General features: G+C 39.5%; 1 protein-coding gene across 5 annotated transcripts in view; it reads right to left on the bottom strand.

The window, feature by feature from the left end:
• Positions 1–15,927, bottom strand: part of UNC13B (unc-13 homolog B) — a 237,284-nt gene that overhangs the window by 81,303 nt on the left and 140,054 nt on the right. For all 5 annotated transcript variants that reach the window (XM_074395019.1, XM_074395017.1, XM_074395018.1 and 2 more), the window contains 2 exons: positions 13,707–14,009; positions 10,226–10,316 (listed from right to left, as the gene is read on the bottom strand). In XM_074395019.1, coding sequence (XP_074251120.1) covers positions 10,226–10,316; positions 13,707–14,009 — 394 coding nt within the window. The remainder of the gene's footprint in view (positions 1–10,225; positions 10,317–13,706; positions 14,010–15,927) is intronic.

Genomic DNA, 15,927 nt, shown 5'->3' with positions numbered 1-15,927 from the left:
AAAAGATAAAATTTGGAAATAAAAAAAAAATTCTTTTTCTCAACCAGAAGTGACAATAGGCAAGTGTGGCAAGCCTTCTCCTTTGCTAGAGATTTGTAGGCAAGAAAACTCACCTCATTCCTCTTCACAACTCAACTGCCCAGAATGCAAAAAGACAAGCTTCCTTACTCTATATCCTGTTCATTCATCCTGCCAACAGATATTTATGGAGTACTTTTTATGTGCACAGCAAGATAGCTACCTCATCCTTCTCTCCCTCTGAGGATAAGTGAAACTCCAGCTCCTCATTCCTCTACATCTTAGAAAGAATGTCTTTGCTTTCTCTTATCTCTCAGGAGCCCAATCACATCTAGTGGGTTCAGGGTTGATTTAAGCAGCCTGGGAACAAAATGCAGGACATAAAACAGGTTTCAGAGAGGTGATGTCTTTTGACTGGGACACACTGAATTTGAGATGCTGATGGGACAAGCAAGTGTCCAAGAAGTACTTAGAAATATGGGTTTAGGGTCTGGGCTAGACAAGAGAGCAACCCACATATAGGTGATAGCTGACATAATAAATGATATTTCAAAAGAAAACTATACAGATTTATATAAAAAGAATATTGAGGAAAGAACTCTGGAAAGAACAGCATTTAAGAAATGAGCAAACAAAGAAATCAGAAGAGAGAGACTGAAGACAGATCGAAGAGGAGAGTTGGAGATGGTTTCTTAGATGTTAAAACAGGAGGAACTGTTCAGAAGTGTAAAATACTGCAGAGAGGTCCAATAAGATAAAGACTGAAAAGCAAACACTAGGTTATCACTTAGGAGCTCACTGATGACCTTCACAAATACATTTTTAATGAAAGGACAATGGAGTCTCTGATATAGACTTTTCTCAAGTATATTCCTTGGAAAACTAGTCCTATAATATGTGACTGCAAAAGAGTGTTTTGTGGTCAAATAAGTCTGCAATAAGGCTGGGCATATTATATTCCCTTCTTAAAAAATCACAGTAAGTCTAAGTATATTCAAGTTTCTGAGAAATCCTAAGATATAAAGCAATCTATTGGCTTTGAGCTCTGTTGAATTCTGTGTTTCCCAAATTTCTTTGACATAGAACCCTGTATCATATGATACCTATTAATGATTCTAGAAACTGGAGTCCTATGAAACATGCTTTGGAAAGTAGAGTTCTAAGATTAGTGTTAAAAAGACAAGCTCTGAAGTTAAATAGATCTAGATTTGAATCCTGGTCCTAAATCTTACTAGCTGGGTGATCCTGAACAAGTTTCTATCTTTCTAAACACTCAGTTTCTTAATCTATAAAGTGGGCCTAATAACGTAAGCCTAATTCACAGAATTCTTGTTATGAATTCATTAGGTAATGCATGTAAAGATATAGTGCCTAGACATACTAGTATTCAATAAATGTGGTTACTATAATGATATTATTATTATTATGGCAAGAGTTGAGATTAAAAAGAAAAACTGTGATGCAAGTACTAAAATTTTCAATGAATAAATGGGGAATTATGGGAAAGTTGCAATCTAACTGCAGCAAGGAAATTGGCTGTAGAAACAGGTTAAGCAAGGATTTAGTAATGGCTTGGAAGTGGCAGAGGGAGCCAGAGAAAACCAAACCTCATTTCTGACACAGTAATGCATGGGGCATATAAAAGGTATACCAAAGAGAGGCATACCTCTCTACCAAAGAGAGCTTCAGGGAACAGCCAAGTCCAGTCAAGGTCAGAAGGTAAAGAATATATTGGTTCTGGTTTCAGATATCAGGTAAGGGCACGGCAGTTTCCCAGAGGACAAAAATGTTCTGTTGAGAACAAGAGTTGTCTCACAGCATTCAGAGGAGCAGCTAGGGCCAGGGAAGGTCTGTCTGGTTTATGAAGCAGAAGTAAGGCCTATTCTTGGTAGGGCTTACCATAAAGTTTGAAGAAGGGTGTAAAAAGCTGTAGCTAAAATAAGATTTGAAGTATTCAGAGTTATGTACAGGATTTGCTTGCAACTACATTAAAGCAACCTAAAGATCCATCAATAGGGGACAGAGTATATACATTACAACACATCCACAGAAATAAATAGTACATAGCCATTTACAAAGCAGTAGCTCTATTTGTACTAACAGAAAAACTATGCAGCTGTTAATAGAGTATGAACTCTATTTATACTAATAAGGAAAAAATCTCCAAAATAGAGCAGTAAATGAAAAAAGCAAGGTGTAGGACAATATGTGTAATATACACATACAAGTTTTGGGGCACACACATGCTCATAAATGCATGGATTAACTCTGGACTGATTCATGAGACACAAATAACAATGAGATGGGGGAAAAAGACTGGGGGGCCCTGGGAATCTGAAGTAGGGAAACTGTGCATCATATATTTATAAATACATATCTATATATATCCTTTTCAATTTTATATTTTACATTTATTACTTATTGAAAACATTCTTCTACTTTTTAAGTGTTAGAATGGTAATGGCTACAGGAGGCTGAGACAGGAGAATTGCCTGAACCCAGGAGGCGGAGGTTGCGGTGAGCCGAAATCCGGCCATTGCACTCCAGCCTGGGTAACAAGAGCGAAACTCTGTCTCAAAAAAAAAAAAGAATGGTAATGGCTAGGGAGAGAGACGAAAAATTGTGAGAAAAAGGAGAGATCGGAAATTGGTGGTCTCCATGAGGGCAAAGAGTTGAAAAGATAGGCAGACATTATCAGAAAAAATAGAAAGAGTATTTCCCTAGTGCTGTTAAGTCTAAAATGTGGAGTTCTCAAAAGCCCTCTCCTTGAGCCTTCCCCCATGGGACCCATTTTTGAGGCTTCAATTATAGAACAAGAAGGAAGTTACTTTTCTTGTGAGGGAGTAACAAGTGAGAATGGAACTTTGCAGAAGAGTTTCAATTTGTTTTCTGTCTTAATGATCATCCCTAAGAAAATGCTGATCTACCTCTCAGTCTGGCAGCTGTAATCTTACCTCTCCTGAGACTGCTCCATTTAAACCCAGACCTCCTCATCTATTTGCTCAGTTCTATCCCTGCTTACCATGGCTCTCCTTCCTAAGCTTTCTTCAACAACCCAAGAGCTCCTGTCAAGCCTTCTTCCTGGCCTATCTCCATGCCTTCTCCTGCACTGTCCCTTCCACCTGGAACACCCACCCACCCGCTGCCACCGCAGTCTCCGTTTCTAGAGCTAAAGTCTCACCTCCTCCCCCAGATTCTTCTGCAGCTAAGCCAAATAAGGTACAGATTCATATCCACTCCCACCCACACTACCAACATTACTGCCTCATAAGCATTAGCAATGTCATCAAACACCTATTAAGTACATATGGCTGTGTACTCAGCCAGCCCAGAAGACACAGAGATGACTCTATATAACCTCTTCCCTCAAGTGGCTGACAATCTTATAGGAATACAGAAAGCATAGCTAGGTTTCTATGGTATTCTCCAAGTCTCTTTGATGTAATATTAGCTGAAGAAGTATAAGTGACCTATAAACTTATAGAAATATTAAAATCACAAATAATTAAAGAAATGCAAATTAAACAATGGTATACCATTCTTCTGTCAAACCGGCAAAAATTTTCTAAAATGACAATACTCAATGTTAGTAGAGCACATTCAAATAGTGAAAGTACAAACTGGAAAAACTTTTCTGAAAATAAGTTAGGAAGTTTGTCAGACGCCTTAAAATATACATATACCCCTGGGGCAAAGTGTGATGGCTCATACCAGTAATCCTGGCATTGCAGGAGGCCCAGATAGGATGATCACCTGAGGCCAAGAGTTTAAGACCAGCCTGGGCAACATAGCGAGACCTGATCTCTATTTTAAAAATAAAATTAAAATTAAAAATACAATTTAAATTTTAAAAATTATACCCTTTACCTCAGTAATCTATTTTAAGTTAAGAAAATAATGAGAAATAAAAACAGATGTATGCATACTGATACTCATCACAGCATTATTCATAATAGTAACAAGAGGGGTCAGGTACGATGGCTCATGCCTGTAATTCCAGCATTTTGGGAGGCTGAGGCAGGAGAATTGCTTGAGCCCAGGAGTTCAAGACCAGGCTGAGGGAGACCCCCATCTCTACAATAAATAAATTAGTGGGTGTGGTGGCACACGCCTGTAGTCTCAGCTATGTGGGAGGCTGAGGCGGGAGGATCACTTGAGCCTGGAGGGTCAAGGCTGCAGTGAGCTGTGATTGTACCACTGCACTCCAGCCTTGGCAAGACACTGTTTCAAAAATGAAGAGAAAAGAAAAGAAACAAGAGGAATATTATGAAATATCTATATGACAGAATATTAATCTTAAAATCATTAAATCATGTTTTCAAAAATATTTAATAACCCAGAATACAGCTCACAAAACAAAGTGAGAAAAAATGTTTAAATCCACATATATTATGATCTAAATTCAGTAAATTTATGTTAATATATATAAAGCTTATATAAGAAAACACAGCTAATGTTAATAGTTAATATTCTGCTATTACTGACTGTAAGTGCTGGGTCTTGGGAATAATTTAAAATAGTATTAATCAGAAGATAAAGAAGCACATGGAGACTTCTGTGGAAATGATGCAGGGCATCCACGAAAGGTTAGCTAAACATACTTTGCCAGATTCCAGACTAGGCTCTAGAATATCAGCCTTAAAAGGCTTAGCCTCACATTAAATGATCTTACAAAAAGTACATAGAAAAGTAAGAAATAGCAGTAAACAAGTAACTCCTTTAAATCATCATACATGCCAATCTAGAAAAAATATGCAAAGAGTCTAGAAACTTTACCCCAAAACTGACATCTTACTGGATTTTAAAAGATGTGAATGAAATGTTAGCTAAGTTAATTAAGAAAAAGAGTATTCTAAGCATGGGAAATAGCAAATATAAAATCTCTGAGAATTTTTGAAATATAAATAATTCTATATGTTAGAAGCATCTCACCTAAACAGGGTAGCAAAAAGAACCTAGCAGATAAGTGAAAATCCAAAATTTTGAGACATTACTGGTGGGTTAGAAGAGAGAAAATCACCTTAAGATATTACTAGTAGGGCCGGGCGCGGTGGCTCAAGCCTGTAATCCCAGCACTTTGGGAGGCCGAGGCGGGTGGATCACGAGGTCAAGAGATCGAGACCATCCTGGTCAACCTGGTGAAACCCCGTCTCTACTAAAGATACAAAAAATTAGCTGGGCATGGTGGCACGTGCCTGTAATCCCAGCTACTCAGGAGGCTGAGGCAGGAGAATTGCCTGAACCCGGGAGGCGGAGGTTGCGGTGAGCCGAGATGGCGCCATTGCACTCCAGCCTGGGTAACAAGAGCGAAACTCCGTCTCAAAAAAAAAAAAAAAAAAGATATTACTAGTAGGGGTATAGATTGGTACACTCCCTATGGGAAGCATATACTTTTGGGGGTGGGGCATTAAAGCCATTGACAAATATCCTTCTCTATCTCTTTAGAACTATGTCATACTGCTCCACTTTAACTAAACAGAGCTAACATTCAGCAATCCCTTTACTGGGTATATACTGAAATGAAAACAAATCACTCTACCAAGAAAGAGACATGCACTTGTATATTCATTGCAGCATTATTGGCAATAGCAGAGACATCGAATCAACATAGATGCCAATCAACAGTGGACTACATAAAGAAAATGTGGTACATATGCAATGTGGAATATTATACAGCAATAAAACTGAGTGAAATCATGTCCTTTTAAACAAATGGATGCAGTTGGAGGCCATAATTTTAAGCAAATTAATGCAGCAACAGAAAACCAAATATTGCATATTCTCACTTATAAATGTGAACTAGGAGCGGGGCCTATAATCATGCCTGTAATCCTAGCACTTTGGGAGTCTGAGGAAAGAGGACTGCTTGAGGCCAAGAGTTCAAGACCAGTCTGGGCAACATAGTGAGATCCTATCTCCACACACAAAAAATTATTTTTTAATTTGCTGGGCATAGTAGCACATGCCTGTGGTCGCAGATACTTGGGAAGCTGAGATGAAGGGTTACTTGAGCCCAGGAATTCAAGGCTGCAGTAAGTTGTGATCGTGCCAGGGCATTCCAGCCTGGGTAAAAGAATGAGACCCTATCTTGAAAAAAAAAAAATTAAAAGAAAGCTTAAAAAAAAATGAGTGACATCTAAACATTGGGTACTCATAAAGATAGGAACAACAGACACTGTGGACTACTAGAGGGAGAAGAGGGAAGAAGGCAGTGGTTGAAAAACTACCTGAGTACTATGCTCACTATGTGGGTGACAGGCTCTGTACCCCAAATCTCAGCATCATGCAAAATACCTATGTAACAAATCTGCACAGGTACCCCCCTGTATCTAATTTATTTTTATTTTTATTTTATTTTATTTTTGAGACAGGTTCTCACTCAGTCACCCAGGCTGGAGAACAGTGGCATGATCTCAGCTCATTGCAACCTCCATTTCCTGGGTTCGGGCAATTCTCCTGCTACAGCCTCCCAAGTAGCTGGGATTACCACACCCGGCATGTATCACCACACCCGGCTAATTTTTGTATTTTTGGTGGAGACAGGGGTTTTCCCATGTTGGCCAGGCTGGTCTCAAACTCCTGCTGGGATTACAGGCATGAGCCATTGCACCCAGCCCTCTGTATCTAAAATAGTAATCGAAGTTGAAATTATTTTTTAAAAGTTAAGTTTGGTTTCATGATTTCCTTTAGCTAGAAAAATGTGAGCAAAAGTGACATATGTATTAATAACTTCTGGAAAGAAGTTTTAAGAGCCAAAGTACAATTTGCTATATTTTCTTTCACTTGTTATCTTTTCCTTCCCCTTACCATTGTGACTGGCAGTGTTCCAGGTGTCGGTTCCACCGTCAGCCTGGATTGCAGAGAGAAGACAACTTTAAAGCAAAACTCCCTGACATGGAGTACCAGCAAGAAACAAGCCTTTGTTATTTTAAGCCAAGGACAAACGGGGGTAAATCTGGCAATATTTATCCAAATTATAAATGCATATCCCCTTGGTATACTTGCACACATGCAAAATGACTTATGTACAAGGTTACTCATTTGTAACATGTTTAACAGCAAATGACTGGAAACAACCAAATGAAATCAATGAAGGACTAAATATGTGCAGAATGAATACTTTGTTCAATGGAATATTACACAGCTATAAAAAAGAATGAAAAACTTTCTTAGAGCTGATATGGAAGGATCTCCAAATAGAAAATCTATTTGGATGTTCTCAGTTTGTATCATCTTTTGTATAAAAAGGGGTAAAAAAGTATTAGAATTTCATATTTGCTTGTGCTTGCAGACAGATATTCTAGAATGATAAATAAGAAATTAACAAAAAAAATTATCTTGAGTGGAGGGTGATGGAGTGATTAGGTAGAACTTCCAATTACTCAAGGTGGGGGGCAAAAGAAATTCTTGGTGCTGTGCTTAACTTCTTTCTCTCCCATAACTTCAACTGGTATATCACCAAATCTCATCTTAAGTGTAAATGGTACATTTCTGCCTCAATCTTAAACTGTTATCAGAACCCTCTTTAAATTCTGGCTGCTGCTTCTCCTCTTGGACACTTTTAATCAGTTGCGAGTTACTTTACCTGTGTTAAGAACATCTTTACTATTGTTTTCTTATTCAATTAAGTTCTTAGGTACTCTTAGGTAAACCATGCCTCTGTCTGTATGATTGCAACAAGCTTTGGCAACTGTTTTCAGATAGTTGTTTTGAGAGACTCTGAATTATTATATTTCTGAAAAAGAAAAGGCCATAACTTAAACTGTGTCTTCTCCAATATATTCTTATTTTTCTCATTCAGAACTTTCCTTTTACATGGAGACAGTAAGTATAATAAGAATTATAGTAAGAATTACAAGACCCTTACTTTAAAAAAATTAGAAATAAAAAATCAGTAAGTATTATGATAAATGTTCATTTTAAATGCCTGTTTAGGCCAGGGGTGGCTCATGCCTGTAATCCCAGCATTTTGGGAGGCTGAGCCAGGTGGATCACCTGAAGTCAGGAGTTTGAGACCAGCCTGGCCAACATGGTGAAACTCTATCTCTACTAAAAATACAAAAAAAAAAAAAAAAAAAAAAAAAAAAAAAAGTAGCCAGGATAATGAACAAGATACCAGCACAACCTCAGAGTACTGCACCACAAGGCACTTAAAAATTACAAAGGGAAAAATGGTGCCTTGACAGTGGAGAAACCTGGCCAATACAAACTTAACCAAGTAATTGAGGCTAACATTATAAATGGCAGGACAGGTTGACATCATGTACTTTCTGATGCAATGCTCTGGAAAGAGCACAGCATCATTTTTTGTGTGTAATTCCTGCCATGAAAGGATGGCCTGAGTCCGGACATGAGGAAATGTTGAATGGACCTAAATTGAAGAACATGCTACAAAATAAAAGGCCTATACCATTTAAAACTGCTGAGTATGGGAAACACTGAAGGAGACTAAAGATATCGTGACTAAATGCAACATGTCATCCTGTATTAGATTCTGGATTAGAAAGGAAAAGGGGAAATTGTTGGGGTGTTTGGCAAAATATGCATAGGGTCTTGATAATAGTTTGTTATTGTTGTTTTCCAGATTTGGATGGTTATATTGTGGTTATACAGGACAGTGGCCTTGCTTCTAGGGAAATACAAAGGAACATTTAGGAATGACAGAATACTATGTCTCCAATTTTCTTTCAAATGATTCAGAAAAAGACTGATCATAATGGAGGGAAGGCAATGAAGTAAATGTGAAATGTGAATATTTGGAGCATCTGGGTGAAGAGACATGGTAGTTCTTTAACTGTTTTTGCAACTTTTCCTGAAGTTTAAAATTGCTTCAAAATAAATTAATTTTTAAAGTGTATGTTAACACATGTAGCATGATTGCATTTTTAATATCTGCCAGATAGTATACTACTGACAGCCAATTGTCATTAAACACATAACTTCAATAAATCATTATATCAAAAAGATACCTGGACCCATATGTTTATCGCAGCACTATTCACAATAGCAAAAATATTATGGGCTGAGTATAGTGGCTCACGCCTGTACTTTCTACACTTTGGAAAGCCAAGTGGGAGGATCACTTGAGGCCAGGAGTTCAAGACCAGCCTGGGCAATATAGCAAGACCCTGTCTCTTAAAAATACAAAATAGCCAGGTAGGTGGTGCATGCCTATAGTTCCAGCTACACAGGAGGCACAGGGAGGAGGATCACTAGAGCCTAAGAGTTCAAAGCTGCAGTGATCATGCTACTGCACCCCAAAGAGGAAGACCCCAACTCAAAAAAAAAAAGATACGGAATCAAACTCAGTGTCTATCAACAGATGTGTGGCTTTTAAAAATGTTATATATATATACACACACACACACACACACACACACACACCATGGACTACTGCATATTCTCATTATACGTGGGAGCTAAATAATGTGTACAGATGGATTTAGAGTATAAAATAATAGACACTAGAGACTTAGAAGGGTGGAAGCAGGTAAGGAAAGAGAAATTACTTAATGAGTGAAACGTACACTATTGGGATGATGGCTACACCTTAAGTCCAGACTTCTGGACTTCACAATATATCCATATATCAAACTCTGAAATATATCTATGTATCAAAACTGCACTTGCACCTCCTAAATTTATATGGAAAAAAAAAGTACCTTCTGCCTAAAGACTGCCTACCTACTAATACACAGATAAAGATATTTCAAACTTGTAACACAGAAAATGAAAAATATTTATCTTTGTTTTTATGTTTTTTATGTTGTTTCAGATCTTAGTGTGTTGATGCTTTGGGCTTTAAACTGGCAAATTCCATAGATATTTCTGTACCCTGTTTTGTCCCCTACAGATCAGCCAGTATGAACTGGCTAGGTAAGGGAGACAACAACTGACCTAAAAGGCTTGAAATCGTCTCTTGCTCTAAACTCAAATGGCTTCAAAGAGACAATAAACAGTACCTGGAAATAAGCACCTAACTTTACGGTCAGGCTCTCAGCCCACTAGGTCTATTTGATTTCCATTAATCAGCACAGAAGAAAGCCACTGGCCACTTCCCATCTCTTAAAGCTCTGGCTTAATTGTCATGCATTCCCAGAAGCATACTGTAAGAAGATGACTAATCATTGATTGCTTCTCCAGCACCATATGTCTCCCAATTTCAAAGGCAAAATTGTCCCAACCAGTACTAGAACAGATTTCCTACCTCCTGCAGCTGGAGTCGAACCTTGGTAACTGCTCGGATCCAATGTGCTCTGGCTTGGGTAAATGGCGAAGATGCATTCTCCTCAGGAAAACTTGTAACAGAGAAAAAGAACATTTCTTAAAAATAGCCAAGGCCACAAGGTGACACTGCTCAAGGCAAGACTGCCAAATGTCTAAAACAAAACAGTTTGTACTCATGCCTACACTTATCTAGTGATTCAGGCTACTAAAACAGCGTAGTACTGAATACCCAATGTGAAAACAGTTCCTCTCTAAAATGGTAACTCCTTTTAGCTTCTCATTTGTTCTTGCTTTTATTTTTTTTATTTTTGAGACAGGGTCTTACTCTGTTGTCCAGGCTAAAGTGCAGTGGCGTGATCAATGTTCACTGTAGCCTTGACCTCCTGGGCTCAGGCAATCCTCCCACCTCAGCCTTTTAAGTAGCTGGAACTACAGGTGTATGCAACCATGCCCAGCTAATTTTTGTACTTTTTGTAGAGATGGGGTTTTGCCATGTTGCCCAGGCTTGTCTCAAACTCTTGAGCTCAAGCAATCTGCCCGCCTTGGCCTCCCAAAGTGCTGGGATTACAGGCATGAGCCCCGTCTTTTCCTTCTCCTTTTTTCATTTACCCAATGAGCAACATAGTACTGAATACCCAATGTGAAAATAATTCATCTCTAAAATGACAATTCCTTTTAGTTTTTCATCTGTTCCCTCTTTTTCTACTCCTTTTTTTTTTTTTTTTTCATTTACCCAATGTGGTGGCTCACTGGAACAGTCTGGGATCAGGACTCTAGAGGCAATAGCAAGAGCCCTGAATCAATGTCTAGTATAGAAACCATGACGAAATGGGTGTAATAAGGCTTTCAACCCCCTCACACTGCACTTCTTGGAACCATCAGTTCCTTTGGGAGTTTTGCATAGCATCTTTAGGGCAGACTTTAGTCCCTGCAAACCCTTCCTGCTCCACTAATATTTTAGAAAGCGTAACCGCTCCTCTTTACATGAAAAGTGCCAAGAAAAAAAACAAAAACAAAAACAAAAAAAAAACAAAACCAACCACAGCCCTTTTACTGCTGTGATCTTGTTCCTTGAGCTGCTTCTGGAACACCATCAGTAAAATGAACAATAACACATAACAAAATACCTTTGAGACAGAAACACTACCCTGCATTAGAACAACTCATTACCCACATTATTAACTAGAATAGTGGTTAATTCTTGGCAACAATGTTTCTCCTTCCTCTCTTTGAGGCCTATAGCCAATTCAGCAGACAAGTGTCCACCATCTACGCATGTAAAATATATGGTCGGTTCTGACGCCACCTAAATGTGTCAACTGTTCTAAAACATATGTGGGCACTTCTGGCCAAGGTAGTACTGGATTTCACTCTCACAGCTAGAACCTGAGAGGACACAACCAGTAGAGAAGGACAAGGATTTGTGCTAGGCACTTTTGCTTTTCCACCAAGAACTCTGCCCCTGATAATAGTAACTGCCAAGCCTAAGGTCTATTGAGGGCCAGAGCTAGTTTTTCAGTGGGTCATCAACTCAATAAGAGGCCTGGTCCAGAGCTCACCTCCTGGATGTCCCATCTATTAGATGAGCTACAAGAGATGACTAAAAACTAAAAAAGGGAAGAAGAGAGAAAATAAGTTAATATCTTCAGAAAGGTATATGACTCATCTATTAATCCAGTGGTAAAGTAGAAGCACCAGCCATTCCCTAATTTTTACCATGTAATCCACATTCAGTGCCCTGGTCTTTCAGTGCGAGGCTTTATTATTACATCTTGAAATTTGAGACTCTAAGTCACACCCATCCCTTATCACTCTATTCCAGTGGGCAACTGTCCTCCCAAGAAGAACTCTGTCAGGAGACAGTTTTAGTTGTCACAACTGAGGGTTGCAAGAATTGCTACTGGCATCTAGCATGTAGAGGCCAGTGATGCTCTTAAACATCCTATAATATGCACAACAAAGAATCATCTGGCCCAAAATGTCACAAATGCCAAGATATAGAACTCTTCTTGCTCTGCTCCGACCTATCAGCTACTCTAACCAATTTAGCTCAATAATAACATTCAGACTCTGTACTCAGTTTCATTATGAGACGTTAAAGAGGATACATTTTACATTTTTCTTCTTATGGATACCAACTGGCAGGCACATCGCTAGGCCCTGAGGAGGCCGAGGGATGGGTTAAATCTGGCTTTTAGATCAATTCTTTCTTAACTTTGTCCTGGGTTTCTCAGCTAGGGAAAAACAAAACCAAAAATGTTCACCAAAAACTTACAACAAAAATCAGTTATGTTCCAATAGAATTTTCCCTAAAGTTCCTCCTAATTACCTAGTATTTTCAGGCTGACTTCTGATCCTCTAGCCCAGGCGTCCCCAGACTATGGCCCACGGATCACATGCGGCCCCCTGAGGCCATTTATCCAGCCCTCCGCCGCACTTCAGGAAGGGGCACCTCTTTCATTGGTGGTCAGTGAGAGGAGCACAATATGTGGCGGCCCTCCAACGGTCTGAGGGACAGCGAACTGGTCCCCTGTGTAAAAAGTTTGGGGACGCCTGCTCTAGCCCATGCCCCCAGAATAGGTAGCAGGTCACTGTTCTGAGTAGTTCAACACACATATACATATACCTGTACATAAGTACATGCACACACACTGACCCTGACTAAACCCTTTGAACAAGTTTGGGCCAGAGGTCAAGGTAGTGTTCTTAATAGGTTTGGAAGTCAGCCAAAGTACCCGTAGCAGCCCCAGTGGATGAAGTAACCTGACTTAGGTCAGTTCCTGACTCAGAGGCTGCATATACAAAGTCAACTAGAAAGCTATGAACTGCAGACTCAAGAAGTCTTAGTACACTGCAGCTCACTAACTACAAATAACCCAAGTCCTGGCTGGGTGCAGTGGTACACACCTGTTATCCCAGCACTTTATGAGTCTGAGACGGGTGGATTACTTGAGCTCAGGAGTTCAAGACAACCCTGGGCAACATGATGAAACTTTGTCTCTACAAAAAATACAATTAGCCAGGTGTGGTGGTATACACCTAGTAGTCCCAGCTACTCAGAAGGCTGAGGTGGGAAAATTGCTTGAGACCAGAGTGTCGAGGCTGCAGTGATACAAGATCATGCCAGTCTGGGCAACAGAGTGAGACCCTATCTCAAAAACAAACAAAAACTCAAGTATGCTTCAGAGATCTCCAAAATATCTCCAAAATGTCTTCAGAGAGTGAGACCCTATCTCAAAAACAAAGAAACAAACAAAACCCCAAGTATTCTTTAGAGAGCTCCAAAATATCTTGGGAAGTATACCATAAATCAAAGGAAGCAATACAGAGTTGAGCCTGGGGGTGTTAACTGCCACCATACCCAGCTGCAGGGAAACAAATGACAATCACTTATTTTCAGCAATACCACAGGGCAGATACTGAGGAAGCCATGTGAGTTCCTCAAGGCAGCTATTGCCTACCTCTCCTGGGGGCCTAGGAAGTGGTCTTTGTGCAGCACCAGATCTGGGGGAGGGTGGGTTGTAGCATCTTTTTTTATCTCCTTGGGTTCACATGCTGACTTCTTCTCTGCTTGACCTGTCACCTCCAAGGCATTCTCTTGTTCTCCAAAATCTCTGGATAGGCTGTGAGAGCTGTGGCAGGAATGAATCAAGTCCCTCTCTCGATGGTCATCATCTTGTTCATGATACTGGTCTAGTTCACTTAGCTGAGAGCTTCCTTGACTCACATTACAGGAAGAGCCATACCTACTGCTGCTGGTAGGGCTGTGAGAATGAGAGAAAGACAAATAAGCAAATAAATGCAAACCAAGGACCAGGACAAAAGCATGGAGACATCCAGGAAATAATGATTATATCAGTAGCAAGAATCAAATAGGAGGTTCCTGGGAAGAGACAACCAAACTTCATAATCAAGAAGAATTAGTCTCTATTCAGCAAAACCACAACAGGAAAAACAACGCAACATGCTGGGTTCTCCAAGAACATTTAACCTCAGCCCTGCACTTGACTTCGAAGGATATTTTATCTTAATGGGCTATTTATGAGTAGGATTAAAAATCATTAAAACGGCCTGTTACTTGTTCCTAAAATTCTTTACTCAGTCTTCTAAAGAAGCTTATCCAGTGGCTATGATTAAATTTTTTAAATTTCCAAATAGTAAAATGGAATGAATGAACTCTGCTCTCTTTTTCTATTACTTACTACATTGAGGTCACCATCTCTTCCTCTACAGTTGTAAATTTATATGCCTGTACCTTAGGATGAGCAAAGGAGAACGGACATGTTCCTTCAATTATCATCTCAGTTTCCTTATCTGCAAGATGAATTAATAAAACCCACTGGAAGATGGAGGCTACAACCAAGAGATTCCACACACAAAAAAAGGTCTCATCGATATAAATGCTACAATGATATCCCTGGCAGCATAGGACGTGTCCCAAAAATGAATATCTATAACTGATCTTCTTTCAGAGCAAGGCTCAGTTTTGGATAGAGTGGACAAAATCCAACTCCAGGATCTGGGTCAGAGCTGTATTCTTGCATCTCTGTATCTGAAGACTGATAGGCCAATCTTTTTTCAATCACCTGTATTCCCATGTCTAGAAAGTTGTGAGAGAAAGCAGTTATAGCAGAGAAAGTGACAGTGACAGTGAGAAGAAGGGCAGAGTGGTGGAAAGAAGAGGAGTATCAAGAAGTTACTTCCTTGAGCCTTATGACCCTATCATCTAAGGGCTTCAGTTCTTTTGAAGAAATTTCTTACCACAGAGTCAAACCTTTAATTAAAAGGCTTGTGTTGGGTCAAAGAAGAGAAATCACTGTTATTTTCCAGTGGGATTTTCCCTAAAGTTCCTCCTAATTACGTGGTATTCTCAGGCTGATTTCTGATCCTCTATCAGAATAGGTACCAGGTCACTGTTCTGAGTAGTTCAACATACATACACATATACCTATACATAAGTATACTCACACACACTGACCCTGACCAACCCCTTTGAACAAGTTTGGGCCAGAGGTCAAGGTAGTGTTCTTAATCTGTGCTGTACGGTACTGCTTCTTAGGGGACATAATAGTACCCTCTGCTGATGGATCTTACACACTGCTTCAGACTGAAGAACTACAGCAAAGGATAGCTCTGAGTTTCTGTGAGATTGTACTCAATGCTGATGATTTATCAGACATCAGTCTTGAGGGTAGTAAAAGGCAGAGACTGATACCCTGGAAGAAGCTATGCAAATTTGTATGGAATAGGATATGGGAATACAGACTATCCCAAGACATCCTTTGCAGTTTGTATTTTACTTAATACACTCATTGCCACTGGAAAAAGCATCTTAGAAGACTTGAAAAAACAAAACAAAATAGGTCTATCCCCATCTCCTACAAGATATAAGTGCCTAAGGCCCAAGCCAGCATCCTAGCCTACCATGTAGTTGTAGTTAATATATACCACCAACTACTTGGTGCCTCTTCCTGTACTCCCTTCTCCATTTCACATTATACAAGGCAAAGCAAACCAAACTGAGTAAATCTCAGCCTTTGCTTTAAGCAGGAAGCTCCTTGTTCCAATAAATGAATTACATTTGGCATAGAGAGGAGGATGAAAATACCCACACATTAAGTTCTTGTTACTTAACCCCTAATTAACATGAAGCTCAGGTACTAGAAAAGACACAGGAAGGAT

The sequence above is a fragment of the Saimiri boliviensis genome, chromosome 2 (assembly GCF_048565385.1).
Source record: "Saimiri boliviensis isolate mSaiBol1 chromosome 2, mSaiBol1.pri, whole genome shotgun sequence".
Classification (NCBI taxonomy): Eukaryota; Metazoa; Chordata; class Mammalia; order Primates; family Cebidae; genus Saimiri; species Saimiri boliviensis.
Note: the sequence above shows the minus strand (reverse complement) of the source record. Positions and strands in the feature narration are given on the sequence as shown.